Source organism: Channa argus, chromosome 6 (genome assembly GCF_033026475.1).
Source record: "Channa argus isolate prfri chromosome 6, Channa argus male v1.0, whole genome shotgun sequence".
Classification (NCBI taxonomy): Eukaryota; Metazoa; Chordata; class Actinopteri; order Anabantiformes; family Channidae; genus Channa; species Channa argus.
The window spans coordinates 7,239,947-7,259,410 of record NC_090202.1 but is presented as its reverse complement, the minus strand read 5'-3'; the positions used below and the strand labels follow the sequence as shown (position 1 = coordinate 7,259,410).

General features: G+C 40.0%; 2 protein-coding genes and 2 non-coding genes across 7 annotated transcripts; 1 reads left to right on the top strand and 3 right to left on the bottom strand.

Moving 5' to 3' along the window:
• Positions 1–303: 303 nt before the first annotated feature.
• Positions 304–5,810, bottom strand: thap12b (THAP domain containing 12b). The gene is made up of 5 exons (XM_067507877.1): positions 5,484–5,810; positions 4,696–4,816; positions 4,468–4,575; positions 3,043–3,079; positions 304–2,936 (listed from the first exon to the last, which is right to left on the bottom strand). Exons 1-5 carry the CDS (start codon positions 5,570–5,572, stop codon positions 1,030–1,032), a joined length of 2,262 nt encoding a protein of 753 aa, XP_067363978.1. The 5' UTR covers positions 5,573–5,810; the 3' UTR covers positions 304–1,029.
• Positions 5,811–7,291: 1,481 nt separating this feature from the next.
• trnap-agg (transfer RNA proline (anticodon AGG)) lies at positions 7,292–7,363 on the top strand. Its single transcript has one exon. It is a non-coding gene; the product is annotated as a tRNA-Pro (tRNA).
• A 265-nt stretch (positions 7,364–7,628) lies between these two features.
• trnap-cgg (transfer RNA proline (anticodon CGG)) lies at positions 7,629–7,700 on the bottom strand. The gene has a single exon. It is a non-coding gene; the product is annotated as a tRNA-Pro (tRNA).
• Positions 7,701–7,903: 203 nt separating this feature from the next.
• On the bottom strand, positions 7,904–19,464 carry dyrk1ab (dual-specificity tyrosine-(Y)-phosphorylation regulated kinase 1A, b). Of its 4 annotated transcripts, none has more exons than XM_067507272.1 (12): positions 18,621–19,464; positions 16,732–16,801; positions 15,021–15,217; positions 14,631–14,723; positions 14,295–14,483; positions 13,924–14,071; positions 13,557–13,843; positions 13,251–13,397; positions 12,929–13,069; positions 12,480–12,783; positions 12,057–12,181; positions 7,904–11,591 (listed from the first exon to the last, which is right to left on the bottom strand). In XM_067507272.1, the coding sequence occupies exons 2-12, from the start codon at positions 16,742–16,744 to the stop codon at positions 11,004–11,006; spliced, it is 2,232 nt and encodes a 743-aa protein (XP_067363373.1). In that variant the 5' UTR covers positions 16,745–16,801; positions 18,621–19,464; the 3' UTR covers positions 7,904–11,003. The 4 variants fall into 4 exon arrangements, with proteins under 4 accessions (XP_067363373.1, XP_067363374.1, XP_067363375.1 ...); XM_067507273.1 differs by lacking the exon at positions 18,621–19,464 and adding an exon at positions 17,759–18,221; XM_067507274.1 differs by lacking the exon at positions 16,732–16,801.

The window sequence follows — 19,464 nt, the reverse complement described above, 5'->3', positions numbered from 1 at the left end:
CAGGCGGCACACCCGCGCGACTAAATAGAACGCATTGATTTTATGTACAAGGCGTCGAAATATTTACTGCTGTCCTAACGTCTATGCTCAGGCCTGCTGGTCAGCAAAGAGGAGCTGCTACCATGGTGTAAAATGCCAAATTTTATCTAGGGCGGATGTAACATAAGGCTTTTGCTCCATGTGGATGAAATGGTCGTCAATTCAACTAAATAACTACAAAAAACTGGGTCCAAAAATTGCGTTTTCATACAACCAGAGGCAGAAAAATATATTTGCCATAAAACGTTAAAAAACAGTTTATTTAATCAAACTGAAAACAGACTAGTTTGTATAAATTCTGACAAGTTGTTGCAGCAAAAGACTATTTGCAATAAGCAAATAACATGATACAATTATTTCTGAATTCAGAATTGCGTGAAATTGTTTGCATTTTTCCTGCAGACCAGCAAACAGGTAACCTATCAGTAACATATCAGAATGCTCAGTGTCCAAATGCACCATTGGAACTTTCAACATATTGGAGTTTTAGATATTCTCAAATAAGGATCTATCAGCAACATAAGCATTTGCCTAAAAAAAAGTTAGTTAAATAAAAAGCAGAAAAAAAAACAACTACACTTCCTTAGGATCACTTCATAATCAGAAAGGAGGCTGCTCTGACAGCCTGATAACTGAAAATTGACTGAATCTATCTGACACATTTTTAAAGGCTGACATCTTAATCCAACAGGTATATTTATTTTAAAGTTTAAATTTTATTAAGTTTTGCTTGCCCACATACATGCAAGATCAAGATCAAGTTGTAATGCATTTCAACTCATATGCATTTATCTCACATACAATAAAAACAAGGATCATTGGATTTTTCGTGAAAAAAATTGCATCTTTTTTCTTTTTACACCTGCAATTCATTTATTTGTACATAAATCCAGATGTCAATGCATCAAAACAGACACAAGAAAGGAGGGTGTGCGTTTATTACTCATTTTTGTCCCACAACTGGTTATTTTTCTCAGTGTCTGTGTTATATTACTTTGTCGCATCTTCCTCCGCTGCTTCCTCGCACTCTCCCTCAGCTTCGGGATCATCCTCTGGATATAGTCTGCAGTATTTGTCTACCATGACATCCAAGTCGTGTTTGACATGGGTGTTAACGTTGAGCATTATAAGACTTTTGTTCCACTGGTTAACAGGCACGCTGTTGAGATAAACCTGCAGTCGGTCACTCGCCATGTCAGTTTTGTTGTCCTCCAGCTTGAGAACTGGTAAGGTAGAAAGCACCTTGAGGAAAGAATTGACGTTAGGAAAGAACTTGACATCTGGAAGCTGCAAGGTTTCGTGGATGGTGGTGGGCAGGCGGACCTCTTTGCCCCTGTGCTTCCACTTTATTCTCCAGCAGTGGAGCTCTGCAGGGAGTGTATCTGGGTTTGGGAGGTCGTTGCGGTAAACCTCCGCGTAGTTCTCCTCAGTGGTGTTGAACTTCATTTGGCCCATGACAGCTGGGACCAGTGACAGACACTTAAGAGCTTTGAGGTTGGTCTCGGAGAACATGTCCTCTACCTCCTGCATGATGCCACGGATAACTGGGACGGTCACGTACTCCTTAAAATAGACCTCTGCTTGGATTTCGACCACATCAGCTGCACGCTGCTTCCGAAGGAACAGCCTCGGGATGGTCACAGGGATCTCTGCCACAGTGGCCACACTTACGGCCTCCTCATACCAGAATTCATGGTAGACTTCGATGTTATCGCTGACCTCATTTAGGGAATGTAGGACTGCGGTCAGACTGTTGGCAGCAAAAAACACATCCAATGTTTCCCCATTGAGATTCCTCCCAAAGGCTCTGGTGAATGTGAGAACATTCTTTAAGATGACGATGGTGACAACGATCTCAAAATCAGCCAGAATTTCTGCGATTGAATACGCATCCGTGACAACGGCATCAGCAAATGTTCCATCGACATTGTCTCGGATGGTGTCCATGCACAGCAACAGGGGTGGCAACAAATCTAGCAGCACATCAAAGACATTGTGCTGCTCTGTCCAGCCAGGGCCACAGGTTTGTTTTAGTGCGCTCCCTTTCTCTTCATTTTTCTGGTAGTGAGTAGATATCGCTCGCTCTAGCTCATCCTGAGTGAATGGGGTGCTAAAAAAGGCACCAATCCTCCGTAGAGTCTCCATGACAACCTGGACACTGGGAAAAGGCAGGCTGTTGGCCAGGTGGATGTTCAGTGCCATATGGGAGCAAGGCATGTGCAATGCCAGGGGATACTTCTCCATCAGTAATACAGCCACAGCTTTCATTTTGGTGGTGGAAGTGCCAGTTGCTTTGTGGGCTTGACCACGGCACTCCTCCATGCTGAGCCCCCAACGGTCAGTCAGCTGGGCCTCTAGCCTCTCTACCAGTGCAGACTCGTCTCCATCAAATGGGACAAAGTCCAGAAACTCCTCTCGAAGGACATTCTGCTGATTCACAAAGCGTAAAAATAGAGGCAGGTGTTTCTCGCCAGCGAACTCGACAAGGTCCCCGGTCACTAGAGAGAAGAAGCGGCTTTCTCGCACCTCCATTAGCATCTCCTCCCTCACTGTGTTCTCACAGACGTCCAGGAGCTGGCTTTGCTGGGCTGCAGAGAGGTATTCTGTGTTCAGAGCTGTTGCCTCAAACCGCTTCTTCAACGCTTCATCTCCAGAATTCATGCGGTAATCTAACAGAGCCTGAAAGTTATTGGACTTGTGTTCGGCTTCAGATGCTTTGTTAGCCTCTAGTGGGATACTCTGTTTTCCTAACATAACCATAACCTCAAACAGAGATCTCAGGTATTCACGAAACTCCTTCTCCTCTGTGGATAGCTGTGGTTCATCCTCATTGGTGCTTGTGCTATCCTCAACTGCTGTGTCTTTTTTGGAAACAAGCTGTTCAATAGAAGATGCCACTGGGTAGAGAAAGAGAAGAACACAACAAAAGAACAGTGATCATTTTAAGTAAATACATGTTTAACATGTTTTCAATACCTAAAAATAAGTGTTATATTTGCTTACGTCTTCTTTCTTTAATCTTCCGTATATCTTCTTCAGTCTGAAATTAGAAACTGTATTTAAGTCACAAAACTCAAAGAACAGTAGGATCCAAGTGGTAATACAGTGTTTAAACCAGGATTTGATTATGCTAGCAGTGGTGGGGTCAATGTCAATGGTCTTAATGGTCTTAGAGAAAGAAAGCTGATTCACCCCTGTAACAGTTTGCAGCTGTTTATTTATTATATCACATCTGCAGCAATTAGGCTCTAGTACAGACACCTCTTTGGGTGACACAGTCCAACAGTCATTTCACAACGTTCTGATGTCCCTAATACCCTGACAAATTAACTAATGATTTATTAATTTTGCAACATAAAGTACATGTAACAACATAGACTAAATAACTCATTTAAATTAAACAAATTCACATACAATAAAGAATGGTCCTGACATTAACGGTGCGTGAAGTTTAAAAAGAATGAAGAATAAAGCAATCAGTCACTTTCTACTAAACCTCTGGCCCACACCTGGCAGATGGAGAGGTGGGTTTTGGAGTTTTCTGCTGTCACAATCAGAAGGTCCACCAGAACTTGATCAGCTTTAGGATTTGTAGGAAATTGGGCTATTTGGTTAGTGTACAGTGGCCTTCAAACATGTAGCGTTAATAATAATTAGTCAACATGCTTGCTGTCATTAATGTGACAGTGGATGAGAGATTGCGGGCAGAGCTGATATTACTGTCATTCAAAAAGTAGGACTTGTCCAACATGTGTTCTGATAAATAATTGTCAGTCTGACCAATCTATTCATGTACTAAAAAAATACATTGGGTTGAGTTATTGACAGTGATGCGCCTTAATATTTTAAGCAAAACATGCTCTAATTTTTATATGTGATTAAAAAGCTGGCAGTGTTTTGTTAAATGGATGGGATGAAAGCAGACATCAACTAATGCAGACGAATTATTATTTTCAAAGACTGGCCTGAATAATTGGTCAAACCCTACTACAGAAATACTTACTAATCTGGTTTTAAAAAGTTGTTACAATGTGACACTTTTTAACTTTTACGTTTGAACAGCTACAACATAAAACCTGCATACAACGCACACCTTTTAATTTGGAGACAAACATCAATCCTGCTGTATGACACAATCAGATACTTCCTACAGTCGAAGACACGAATCTACATCTTACTGTACAAGTTTGGCCTGAGTAAAACAGTGTCTGAAACCCACAGTGTTCAAAGCAGTGTCATGATACTTCCACAACCTCACTTCCAATATTAAAAAGACAGAGAGATTAAAACAGAGACAACTGAAATTCAACTTCAAATTAACCTTACAATGGTAAAAGCACAAGCATCCAGTCTTAATCTACTTGGGAGGATGTAAATGTACTTGTACATTGTAAGTGTGCAAATCGCTGTGATAAATAGATTTCTTACAAGTTCTTTAATCCGTTTGCGATGCCTGGTATGAGGATTTTTCAGATGGCTTGTCAGATCAAATATGGTTGGAATGGCTGTATCCTTCAATACTGTTCTATAGGGGCTCTGCAAAGCAAAACAGAAAATAAAAACACCTACATGAACCATTTTTGGAGAGTCACAGTTTTAATAGATAAGTGGAAACATACTGCCAAGCTATTAGCTAGAGTCACGTCAAGTACTTACTGTCTTGCACACCATAGCTGGATCGAAGTGCTTGGCACATAATCTGTAATGCTTGTTCAACTGGTCTGATGTTTTCGCCTCCAAATCTGCTCTGCGGCAGTTTTCTACCCAGATTCTGCATCTAAAGAACAAAACCTGCAAATCAGCTCAATGGCAATTTAGCAATTTCACAAGATCAGTTTTACACGGAGAGAATATTTTTATTTGTTTTAACTAATTGTAGCCATCTTATGTAAAGGTGTAACATTTATCCATGGCAAGAGAAGGGTATATAACAGAAATATATATTTTGAGGTTTATGTTGGCAGTTGCATTATATGTGTCACATAATTAAAAGCAAAAGTGGGGAGCAAATAAAGTATTAAGAAATTAATCACTTAAAAAAATGTATTTGTTGACTCATTGAAACACAGTGTTTCATAGCTGCAGTGTGTGTTTTACGAGGACACACGAGTAATAAGTGCCTATTAGATTGATGTGACTAGTTTACTATAACCTAACCTAAAGTTGGGTTAATCAATGGTTTGAGTTTCGTATCAAGTGGGACCTAAAGTAGACAAGATTATAACCATGCAACAAAAAAAAAAGTAGACGTCCATGTAGCGCACATAACTAACACAACCATCTGACTAAATAAATACATAATATCAAATGAAAAACGTGTGACATTGGCAACTGGAATTTACACGCCACTGCGTTTTGTGGTTTATTAGTCATTACAGTAAACAATAACTTAAAATTAAGAACGTTAGCGTCCCGTCAGCGTAGGTGAAATATGATACCATTACCTCTCTGGATCCCGTGGAAAACGAAAAAACGCCAAATCGGACTGGGTGCTCTTCCGTGTACAGTTGGGGGCCGCGCAAAAATTCGGCATGTTTTAGGCTAGCTACTTAGCTAACTAGCGTACTACTATCATCTGCTTACTCTGACGCTTTGCTGGAGGCTGGTACTACCTAACAATAGCAGTCACACTGTATGGCCCCAAAGGTTCGCCGATAGGCGTTTCCATACACGACAATAATACAGCGTTTATTTAATACACGAGACATTCACAACGGTTGAATTTTTTAGAAAACGCTTGTCTATGACAAAGCCCCGCCCCCGTGACTCCTGATTGGGCATACCAAAATTATGAGGTGCAACTATTGGTCGCACGGCCTCTATAGAATTATCCTATTGGCCAGTTTGGGCCAAATAAAGACGGCAAACCAATATTTCTTCTTCCTCGTGACGTTTGGTATTGAGTGCTCCTCAAAAGTGTGGCGCTGCCATCTACTGGCTAAGTCATTGCAGGACGGGAGCTAACTAGCTTTTCCCACCTGGTTATTAAATTGCACTGCAAAGAAATGCATTGACAAAGAGTAGCAGGCATGTTACAGGAGTTAATAGGAAAAGAAAAGCATAAAAAAAACTTTATTGGTTCAGGTAATTATGAAGTTCATTCATATTGAGTCTTAATGTGAAATGCTGCTAAAAGCTAAGACAATGAAAGATGAACATATGTGTATCTTAACTGAAGATTTTATTAGTGCAACTTCAACTAATTAACGGCTTCTCCATTCACAGGGGGATGGAGCCTATCCAGCTTTCAGTGGGCAAAAAAACATAAATGTAAACTAGTAATATTTCTATTAGCTAAGGGTATTAATGCAATTATGGATATCAAAAGTGTAATAACAGATGAGAGTGCGGTTCTATTCAATTGTAGTCTCCCAAGGTTACCGATGACTACGTCATGTCAGAACAAGTCAGCATGCACTGTGCTCCGAACACCGGTGTTGGAATCTGCGCAGAACCTGCTCAGAACCTGCTCACCTCATAGCTTTTTTTTTTTCTTTCTTTCTTTTTTTTTACACTTCTTGCGATTGTGTCTAAGAATCCTAAACATTGATGTTCATCGATTATGTTACTGATCAAAATGAGTAATTGTCATAAACGTCTGTTTGTCAAGAATATTTTCCGCAATAATCCAAATGCCGATGGAAAAAGATCTTATTATTCGTTTGTCGAGGGACCTTCGGGCCAGAGTCAATGGAATCGATTATGACAAATGTTTTGTTTCGAATCTAAAATAGGATCGTATTAACTTATGACCACATAGAGAACTGGTCGCCTAAAGCAAATACAGTATTTTCAGCACTCTTTTAACTCTCTTCGTGAAAGCAGCTAACGTTAGCTCGCTAACGTAACGCAGAAATCCACCAGTAGACTCGTTATGTGTTAGCTACAGTCTGTCTTTCGTATTTCCTTCCGTAATACAATAGTTATATTTTGAGGGGAGACATATTCAGACTACATCACGCCAGATCTTAATATACCTGTAATATCTGAACTAGTTATTTTAACGATATTGTAAGAGTTAAATGTTAAGACTTTTCACATCGCAGAATGAGTGACTGCCAGTCAATCTTAGCATAACGTTCTAGAAGAATAGCTGTTTCACTTAATACACTTTCGTTGTTTAAAATTATAGATATATTGTGAAAAACAGCTAAAGCTAGAACCCCAAATGGTAAAAAACAAGAACAAAAAAAAAAAACAGGTACTAAATGTTCAAGTACTAAAAGCCACGGGCCAATGATCGGAATCATTCGGCTCGTTGGTCTAGGGGTATGATTCTCGCTTAGGGTGCGAGAGGTCCCGGGTTCAAATCCCGGACGAGCCCAGTTTTCTTACTGCCTGGACTCAGGAGCCCGTTTACAAGTACAGTTGCTAATATCGCGACACGGTGCAAAAACATCTTAACTGGTACCTGTGCATTAGCGTGCATCACGTCAACATCCAAACGCCTGTACGCGGACGCCGCTACCGCAACAAAGTATTAATTATAGTTTTCTCAATTTCATTTTAGGTGATTATTAAATTATGTATAGTCGATAAAAAGTAAGTCCGCTGGATACATACATTTCTATTGTTCTTATAAAACTCTTGGGCTCGTCCGGGATTTGAACCCGGGACCTCTCGCACCCGAAGCGAGAATCATACCCCTAGACCAACGAGCCGGGGCATTAAACCAGTCTTTTTCGCTTTTTATGAACTCTTCATATCAGAAGGCGTTCGTTCGAAGTTTTGCGGCGTTCGTGTTGAATATTGAGGTCACCAGTTATTCACTGCAACACAGAGATCACGAGGCGAGAGTGAACACTTCGAGAAAGTAGCGGATGTAAGTGAAATTGGCAGAGAACAATAACGACACACAGAGAAATTCAATTAACTTCTTTTTATATATCATACATAAGACTGTCTTAATATAATACAAAGGGCATTGTCATAAACACAGCAAAGTCTTGACTAGATCTTACAATCTGTGGATACATGGACTTATCCTTTCCCCCATGCTGTTCAATTCTATAGTGCATGTTGCATGTACAAAAAAGTGAAAAAATGTGAAACCAAAAATGAAAAGGACAAATCCAAATTAAATAGAGGATTTCAACTTCTGTTGGGTGTTCAGATATGTCAACAAGTATACGTGTTTGTGTGTAACCCACAAACTCAACAGGCTTATGAAAGATGGAACCTTTTTTTTTTTTTTTTCCAACCATGTGCTTCTCATATAACCAAAAAGTAAGGTTTGTGATGGACATGCACTTACAACATACCCTGTGAAAATTATTAAGGTTTGAAGATCTAGCTTTCCCTGTTTGATTCAAACCCTACCTCATAGTGTTGTCCTGATGTAGTCAAGTACCTTTGCCAAAAGGCAAGGTTTTGCCACTAAGAAAACAGGAGTTCCTGCCCACTGAATGGTCACCAAATTGACAAACATAATCAACATACCAGCAGGAGCAAGGTAGTGAGTTCTATACTTCCTTTATTAAAAAAATATAAATATATACATAAATTCTATTTCAACTATTAAAAAGGGGCTGCATTTCATGACAACTGCTCTAAATAAGAGGTCAATCAGCATGATCTGAAATAGGCGCACACTTACGAGTCACTGCAGTCAATTTTTTTTTCTTTTTCAGTCTTTATTTTTGGAATGTTTAGTACCAGTATGAGTGCCAGTAATAAAACCACTAGCAATTTCTATAGGTCTCAAATTCTGTGGGGTATGAAAAAAAATGATTGCAAATTTGCAATTAACCTTGACATCCAGATAAAACCCCAATCTCAATATAGGTAGCTTTACATTTGTGTTTGTGGAAATACCAAGCATGATTTCCTATGATGGTTTCTCCTTTAAAATGACAACAGCATGACCTGCCCTTAGTTTGAAATGTGGTTGTAGGCAGGTTTTTCTAATTTCAAACCTGGTAAAATGCGCAATAGAAGAAAGAAAGCACTTCAAAATCCCTGATATAAAAAAACAAAACAAAACAAAAACAAAAAAAACGAACAAAAAAAAAAAAACCTAGTTATTGACTGTAACATTTTGAGGACATGCACATCTGCCTAGGCAAAGCACGTGACTGTGGGCTGGTGGACACCCTTTCGTTTGGAACAGGACAACAATCATGGGGATCTGCCCTACCAAATCAGAAGATTATCATTTAACATAAACTGATTCGCCACAATTATTTTTACCCTGCCAAGACGATGACACCAAGTCTTGCTTTGCGGCAGAAACTAGCCAAGTTGACCAAATGATGTATGAAAGGCAGCAAAACCCTTTGAAATAGTATGATGGGGCAAAAGAAAAATGACGACACAGAAATAGAACGCATTAGTCTCCTTTTTTTTTTTTTTTTTTTTTAAACCATCAGCTTCTATCTTGCTACTCCGGAGCCTGCAGAGTAACTACCAAATTCTCTAACATACCAAAGTTTTAAAAGACTCCCAAAATAATCTACCAATTAATATGGAAACAGTTTTGGTAAAATGTTGCAAACAAATCTGGCCAGAATACACAATAGCGGTTTCAACAACGGTCTCCAGTTTTGCTAACGTAATATATTGCAGCTGTTTGTATTGACGTTAAAATAAGATCTTGATAAACTTTGCGTCAAAGTGGTGAACTGCTACATTATTGGTTACAGACACCTATATGCTATAAAACAACTGCTTTGGTATAAAAACATATCCAAAGGGAAAATAAATTCTTGTAAAATTCACAGCATAATTTGAGGAGAAAAAAGGCAGTCACTTAACTCATTTTTTCTTCAGTTACCATGTTTTGGATGGAGAGACTTGTGCAGGTGGTTCTGATGAGGAACTACATGCAAAAGGGAAAAGTAACAAAAACATAAAAGGGTAGACTCTGGAATAGATTCTTTCCACTGCAAAATCCTTAACCAGTGAATAAGATTTTCAAGGAAGTAATGTTTAGGAGGTTGTTGTGTACAATAAGACCCTGTTATGTGGGGCCCTGCTGAAGAAGAAATCTTTGTCGAGAAAGGCCTCAAATTACCATTCTTATTTACCTTTTCTAAGTTGTTTTAATTTCCTTAAAGAATTAAGGGCTGTCTAGAGAGAAAAATAGAGAAAAGCCATCTTAATTCAAATGATAATGTCCAGCTCCATCCCATTCCATGTCCATGAGTCATAAGGCCAAAGGGTTATCTAGAACCAGCCGCTGACTGTCTTCCTTTCACTGGGCTGGATCCTTTCGTCTTCCATGCCCATTGCTGCTCTCGTCTGTGCCGGGCCCTGTTGCAGCTTGCAGGACTATGGGACCTCTAGGCCTGAGGGGTGGTGCTTCCCTCTCTCCTACGACCCGACCGGTGTCAGCATCGACCTGCGGGTTCTTCCTCTCCACCTGGCCAGCACACGCTTTAGGGACTCCACTGCTATGTGCTCCCCTTTAACAGAGTTACACAATAACGACCAACAACACGAAATATCACCGCAAACAATTCCCCTCATTGTCAAGCTACAGGATTTACAAGCAGCTTTTACGTGAAATTTCACTTAAAAAAGGGCAAAAATAATTAAGAACCAGTGGAACAGTAATGTCAGGCAGTCCACGGCTTGAACCGAAAGAGGACGCCGAGCATTTCATCACCAACAGCTACCTGCAAAACGGCTTCAAACTTTGCTCTGAAATGCTCCTTAGAAGATTTTTGCCACATAATACCATATGGTGATTACTTGGTGGTTACATGAAACTGGTGAAATGGTAACATGGATGTCTCAATCTCACTATGGTTATTCCGCAGTATTATTTTGTGCCTAATGATTGCGAAAGAAAAACTGATGAAAATTACATATATACTTTTAAACAAAAGGTTTTTCTCTGTAGTAGCGGTTCAGTGATATCTCCCTTCTGACGTGAGCAGCTTTGTTCTCAACACACTTTGTAGTAAAAAACACCACCTTAAAAATGACGCACAGGGGGAACACACAGCCAAATGTCAGTGCAGTCACGAACTGGCCATAGAACTCTGCTGCACACACACTCCAGTCATTGGAGACTCCTCCCGGTCCATGCCCTGCCTCATGCCCAGGTGGCCTTCCGCTAGGTAGTGGGCAGGCCCCGTGTTCGTGCCCATGGAGAATGCAGGGTGCGCTGCCATGCCAGTCTCCTGCCGTGGGTTCGAGAAGGCACCTAGCCCCATGCTGAGCCCACCATTCTGACCAAAGTCAAGAGCTCCGGCAGGCAAATGGCGGAGCTGGTAGGCCTGGTTGCCATGGTTCCCAGTGGAAGAGGACGATGTAGAGGAAGAGGACGCAGAGGAAGACAGGGAGGTCATGGACAGATGGCCATGAACCACCTCCATGGAGTCCTGTGTCGAGGAGCTGTGTGTCGGGGAGGTGTAGTGGCGTGGGCGTGGTCGCGTAGCCATCATCTGCCCATGGTGGTGATGAGTATGTGAGTGGGGATGCAGGGCCTTAGGGTGCTGAGGGGGAACATGGAAGGTGGTCTCCTGGACTGGGTGGGTCTCTCCAGTGACTGACTCTGGTCCAACACCACCTCCCCACACCAGCGGGGGTGGGTAAGGCTGTCTTGCCTGTTAATGTCAAGCAAATAACAGTGTCAGTGAAATATAGCCATGTCTAACCATGGTTAGCATCTTTGCTTAAAATTGCCGAGTTTAACTGATCTGTTATCTGCCTATTTTAAATTATCACCAAATCAACATGCGGACAAATGATCAACTGTGGCGACCGTAAACTCACAGGATACGCAGAAAGGAAAAAAATTTAAATTAAAAGAAATAAAAAAAAAAGCAAGCAACTTGAAAAAAATATATTTAAAGAGATATGCTTTATTTGTATTAGCGTAACGTATTACCGTCTTTCAGGCTTGCTCTGAAAAGATTTTAATCAAACACAAATAAACAGAGTGCCACCAAGCATATACTAAATGAGCAAAAATAAAATTAATTACAAAAAAAAAAACACCTAAAATTTACTACAACTATTTCTCTACTCGGTATCAAATGATTTCAGTAGGCACTGGTTAATTTACTGACCTGTGGGCAGAGGCTGTCACCATCGATAGCAGGCATGGCCGTGCCGAAGTGTCCTCCACTGTGCAAGTGGTGATGGGTAGGGTCTGACCTTGCTCTGCCACTGGTACTTGTCCCAGATGATCCTCCTAAAGGTGAAACAAAGTGTCAAAAGTGCAGCTCAGACAGTGTCACAAAATTAATCAAATGCTACAATAGGATCAGCTCAACCTCATTAGAGCATACAACACCTTATAACTGTCCTTGAAAGATTTCAAGGAATTAGTTAAACTTTTTGTTAATAAATTTAAAGCACTAATGCCCATGTAGTAGAAAACATTCTCATTTTATTTTAGAACACAGCAACTGATCCATAGATTTTGTGTTTCACCAATTTAGATGAAGGACATTAAAAATTGCTGCAGTGACTTTTAAGCTGGGAGTCACCTGAACTAGAGGAGGTGCTGGAGGTGGTTCCTGAAGACTGGGACTGTTCTAATGCAGGGCTTGTAGACACACTGCTGCTTGTATTGGTCCCCTCATCCGCAGTCTTCTTGAAGAAGCTGTGCTGCAGGGCATAGTAGGGCTGGATGCGGCTCTTAGGGTCATAGTCCAACATCCGGAGGATCAGGTCCTTGAATTTCAAGTAGTCAGCAACAGCGTGGCCAGACTCCCCCGCCCGTCGGCCACCTGGACCCCCTGTCTCCACACCCAAGATGGAGTGGAGCTTCCGTGAGGCTGGAGGCTTATACTGTTCAAGGCAGAGTACAGAAAGATTAAGAGATTTACTCACTCTCGACTTCTCGACTTCACCACATTATCCACCTTGGTTTTTAAAAGAATTACAATGCACACATTTTAGCCAGTCTTTAAATGCAACAAAGAAACAAACTCACCCTTTTGCCATCTTTGGTCTTCTTAACACTCCACGTACCATCTGAAAGCTTCTCAAAGAACTTCCTGGCTTTTGGGGCTAGGTCCATTATGTGATTAGGCGGTATACCAAGAACCTCAACTATTTTGTTCATCTGGTCCACCTGTGGAAATGTTGTAATTAACAGAATATATTCACATTCTATATATTTACACTTTAATACAGCAGTATATGAAAGCTTCATGCAATGAAATGTTCTCCTAAGATGACTCAACGGTAAAAAAAAAAAAAAAATTGGAATACATTTGCAAGGGTGAAAAACCATTTGTTATAACAAATCATACCTCATTGGCTCCACTGAAGAGAGGTTCTCCAGTGTGCATCTCTACCAAGATGCAGCCCAAGGACCACATGTCGATGGCCAGGTCATAGGGCATTCCAAGCAGCACCTCTGGGGAACGGTAGAAGCGACTCTGGATATACTGGTATATCTATAAAAAGATAACAGCAGGACAGTAAGACTCACCATTTGCCTGTAAACCCTGAATTAAATATTCATCCCACCTTATTAGCTACTACCACATACTTCTCAGGCATATTCTTGCATACAATTATTTTATTGCTGATAAGGGAAAACTGCAGCCACATACCCTTTGTCCAAGTTGGCATGAGCTGCCAAAGTCCACTATTTTGATGGCGCTCCTCTTAGGGTTACAAAGGAGGATGTTCTCAGGCTTCAGGTCACAGTGGATGATGCTGAGCTCAGGTGTAGCCAGGAAGAGCAGCGCAGTGCATAGCTGCTGGGCAAACTTCCGGGTGAGGTTGAGCGATACGCCACGGAAGTTAGTATTTCGGAGCAGGTCATATAGGTTATATGAAAGCATCTCAAACACGAGGCAGAGGTGGTTCCGAAACATGAAGTGACGCTTTAGGTGAACTGTAAAGATACAGTATCTATGTTAGTCATATACAAGTAAAGCTATTTAATATCTTTGGAATCTAATTTAAGTGTCTTACCAATGTAATATTTCATCTCGGTATCATGTTTGTTCATGAGCTCTAGAAGGCGCACTTCAATTTGAGCTTGATTGAGGAAAGCTTTCTTGTTCTTGATGATCTTAATGGCAACCCATTCCTGCTCTGCACGGTCATATGCTTTCACAACCTAAAGATGCCAACAAAAGCAAATGTTAGGGTTTCCTTAGGTTAATGTGAAACAATCCCCATTAAATGTAAACTACACAAAATAAATCATTTAGAAATGGCATCAAATATCTCTAGATCATTTATATAAAGCAAAATTAAATCAGCTCTTAAATTTGTAAATTTAAGACTTTTTTCCTCCATCACAAGTTTTGAAATCAAATGTGCAATTCATAATCAAGCACCTGTCCAAATGATCCTTTTCCTATCAAGGAATCAATCTCATAGCGGTCCATCCACTTCTCTCCATTCTTGACGATGTAGTCATAGTTATCATCGTCATAGCCATCATTAAAGACTTTCCTCTCTTTTTTGTGACTGGAATCTTCACCCTGACCCTGTTGGTGCCGTCGCTTCTTTTTTGCATAATACACCTGTAAGTTAACAGAACAATATATATATATATGCTCACACTTGACACATTACTTTGAAATTCCAAAGGTTTCACAGTTAAGTTTTAATCCCTGCAATGCGAAAAAGATTATATAGTTAACATCCAATTATTAAAAAACAAAACTAACCTCATTGATGTGTTTGTATGTTTTGATAAGGTCAATGGAGAGCTTCCTCAGGGGAGCTGAAGTTGGGTCACGAAAGCACTGGGGCATGTGCCTCTGAAGTGTCAAAAGAGGAAATCAAAATACTTCATAAAACAACATGCACAGTACTCTTGAATGTAAGAGGGCTGTTTCTAAATCTTACAGGCCATTTATAATGTGTATTACAATATCTTCTGTGCAATATTAAATGGCTACACTAAAAGAAACATCTGAGGAGCAGCTACTCTGCCTGGTGACAGCAGCAAAAAGGGAGTCAGACTTTCAAATAACATTAAGTATAGCAATTCTTGTAACACTGCACATTAGGACTAAAAGAAATCCAAGAGCCGGGGTAGGGCAGGTTTAGTTCACCTGATTGGCAGTGAGCTGTGGTGTCTGGTCGCTGTACGGTAAGACCGTAACAGATTGGTCAGTGCTTGGCTGGTGGCGGTCACTGTACTGCTGGTGCGTATGGGGCATTGGAGCAGCCATCTGAAGACCAGCAGAGTGTAAAGAAAAAGAGGGCGCAAGCCGGACGGACGAAGGTTTGCATGCTGAAGTCTCTCCTCCTGGAAGAAATTAACATTGCTTTGAGTATCGTATTTTTTTATTCATTATTATATCTAAAAAAAAAGACACAAAGAAGAATTAGGGGTAATAAAAGTACCTTTTTTTTGGCCCAAAAATAAAACAGGTAAAGCCATTTCAAATAAATGGCCATTATTTACTGCTTAATCTAGCGAGAGAGAATTTCTTTAACACAAAATGTGTTTACCTTTAGAAAAGAAATTTATACGCCAAATGCAAATTATGCATTTGTAATATTTACATGCATGTTGAAATGTTCAAGCTCACATTGTAGTACAGATGAAAATGATCATAGAATGATAAAAATATGTTAAATCTAAAATGTAAAATAAATGATTTCACTGTTCAGAGAAATCAGGTTAAAATATAGTGTCTTGTTAAAACTATAGTCATAAAATGCATCAAAGGATAATCATAAAATTAAATAAAACAGTAATATATCTCAACCTTTGTGATGAAAAAGAAGCAAAACAGCAGGTTTAACAGTGAAAATGGGTGAAATAAAGCATCTCCACACTGTACAGTGAATCATCCTTCATTTTAAGCCAGAAGGAATCAAAAAATTATTAAATAGCATGTTCAGCTATCAGCATCTCTCACCAGACAACACAATTCACCAGTGCTTCACAGTAACCACTATTCAGAATCCCAGCAACAGCACCTAATTAGCATAGCCTATCACCACAGAGATACAGCGTGATTTGGCAAGCCCATCAATGCACAGACCAATCACAACGCAGTATGCAAATAGCCTACTTTTGTTGCCAGGGCAGAGCTGCTCCCATTTTCCAATGAGAAAACAAGAAATAAACAAGAAATAAAATTGAACTTTGGCACACTTAGACGTTGCTTTCAACACAAGAGCCTGACAGCAAAATAGCTGCACAGCCCAAAACCTGCACTCCATCTGAGAGCGTTAGAAAGCTGACCCAGCTTTAGAGAAGGGAAAAATACACATCCACTAGTAGAAATAAGAGGAACTGTAAGACCATAGCCCATAAGCAAACAAGCAAAAGCTATATTTTAAGAAATAAAACGTTTAAATGCTTATTTTAATATTTATATTAGTTTTTTTAATTTGTATAAGGTATTTTTTATAAAAATAATTTGGTACAGACAACCTCAAAGATAATACTCATAAAGTGAACCTAGATTTTTTTCTTCAACACCACATTTAAAGCACAAAAAACTGAATAATGACTTAATCTATTTTACTGCTTAGTAATCTGCGCCCTGAAAGCAACAATGTCAAACCAACCAACTTTAATCACTTTGAGCTCTGTCATCAGATAAAAAAAATAAACAGTAATAAATTGAAATGTTAATATATTTATATATTAAGTTTACTGACCAATATTAATAACTAAACATAAGAGTGTCCTAAAACTTAAGTCTACGTGGCAGAAATTCAAAACAGCAAAATAACTGAGAAAGAAGATATCTTAGGTGCACCACTTCCCACCAAAGGGTTAAGGCTTAATATATAGCAGCTAACCTGGATGCATCATCTCCTGTAAAATTTCATATCATCCTGGGAGGAGAGTCCAGCAGCAAACCACAACCCACTACAAAGAATAAAAACACATCATTACCATTGTGCATCTTTGGTGAGATATAAATTTATACTGGTTAAACTTTAAGTTGAAAAGACAGGGCAGGGGACCTCTAAAGACCAGAGGACATCCCAAAACTTTGAAAAGTTTGCTTGGGGTAAATTTGTGAACTTTTGTGAATTTAAAAATAAAAAACAGGTAAGCTGCTTGTGGATCAATGGTCAAAAGCAATTAATACCCATGCCATGAAATTATTAAAACACAGATGATGTAAAGCTGTAGTACATGATAAATAGTTCACTTAGAGAGGCATAGACTACATACCACTTGACTAAACAATTAAAAATGTATAGTGCTGTGAACTTAATAGCACTGGATCTCCTCACAGCATGTTCATATTCCATATAAAACATGCTTTTTTTGTTTTCAAATGGCAACCCAGCTGGCCTGACTAGAATTGCGCTACAAAATTGTGCAAATTGAAAAAGGACAGAAAAAAAGTTTGGTTTGAGAGAATTTTCCAAACAATACCTGTCATTGGATTAACATAACTATTAACTGAATTTGATATTTTAACAATTACTAAGCCTACTACGGAAAATTCAAGCTGCATTTGAACACAAAAGCAAATTTATAAGCACACTTGTAGCTCTTTAGTATCTCCAAAACGTTTGCTTATTATTCATTTTCAGTACTGACATATGAACAGTTCCTTTTCCTGGCTCTGCTCATCACGGCATCAACGGCCTATTTAACGTTAGGTGTAAATATAACGACAGCTAGCTTGCTATTAGTAGCCATATCGTTTTATAAGAGATGCTAAAGATATCTGTAAAAAGCCTGTGTGTCATCTTCTCACGCCCAACTGATTACATCTATTCCAAAGCTGAATCAAATGTAACCAATCCAAAACAATTAAAAGCCTAACGTCCGTGTATAAAGACGGTGCCCTAGTAGCTCTGTACTTACAGATGATGGGGTAGATCTCGTCATGGTTGGATTTTAGAAAGCATATTCAGAGTTAATTTTTCTCCTCGCTTGCTACATATCGTTCTTTTATGCCTCCTATTCCTCGTACAAATGACAAACGTATTCCGGCTCACGTTACCGTTAGCAGTCTAACTAGCTAACGTTGTCGTCGTTAACGTTACCCTGAAAACTGCGGGACAAGCAAGCATATCTCTCACCAATCCCACGTTAACGTTAGCTAGTGACGCGGTGTTCAGCCAGCGGGGTTGTGGGGCCCATTCAGCTGGTTCGTCAACAACTCAACGTTAACCATTAGCCAGGTTAGCCGAATTAGCCAACAGGCGTTAGCCAGGTTAGCTAGGTGAGATCCAACTCTAAAACCAAGACTAACGTTATTGCACATCTAATATCAATACAACTAGATGCTGCATTAGCATTGCATGACTGTTGGCTAACACAGCAACATTTACTTCAAACGTACAATGACAATGTCTAATATCGCAGAGTTATCGTTAACGTTAGCTATACGTTAACACCGTGTCAGCATGACTCTCCTACCAACCCCACACAATCCGCTGCACCCTCCAGTACACAACCAGCTAGAAAACTATTCCTGTCCAACATTAGAAATGAGTCCGTTGACCTACTGACTGAAAGCAAATGTTAACGTTGGGTTCAGCGGAATCGGCACCGCCACAAAATGTTAGCTAGCCGCCATACCGTAAGCTACCATTCTCCACTTCACTGTCGCGTCCATTATTGTTAACCATTCACGTTACAGTTAATGTACATCTGCGAAAAAGTTGACGTTGAATTTCAAGATAACAAGGGCTAATGATGATAACAGTTTACAATTGCTCACCTCTGATGGCACGATCTTCATTTAAAGTCCAATAACCTGTATGATGAGGAAACTTATCCAGCTTGAGATTCTCCCCTCCCTGCACGGTTAGCGAGTAATGTTAACGTTAAATCCGATCCTCGTCCTCTGACCGGCGAACTCTAAAATAATTCTGCAGTCAAATTTAATACGCGCCTCATTTTCCAAATCTTTGATGATCAACATCAGCGATAGAATGAGCTTTGAGTAACGTAACCATCAGCTGATGACTAGCAACATGCTAGTGTTAACCAGCACACATAACTTACTAGCTAACCTTAGCGAAATGGCTAGCTGGTAGACAAAATGAACGCAGCTAACATTAGCTACCTGCCCTGGCTAGCCGTAGCTTCTTCGGCTAGCCTCAAGCTAACAATTCTAGCTACCGCTAAATAAACGTTATGTCAAATTCGGATTTTACGTTGTCTTTGAAAATTTTGCGTCGGCCACTTCGATAAATACGCACGTACAGTTGAATCCGGAGTACTTAAATCACGAATCAGAAACGGTGCCCTCTGATAATTTTGGTTAGGAATTTTGTGTCAATTTTCACAAAATGGCGCGCGGTCCAAACCTGCGCAGTGAACCGGCCCGGTGGACCAGAGACACGGACAACTGAGTTAGTGCGACGCCGCCTAATTATTTCAACTGTGTTAAAATGTCGGCCTCTTGATCTTCTTGATCCGATCCACTAGACGCATTTCGATATCCAAAAACGTCAAATATATATCCACTGACAGCATCATTCCGGCGGGAAGGGAGAACATTTGAAAAGACTGAGCTGGGAAAAAAACCCTCCTGACAAAATGGCGATGCTCTAGCTTGT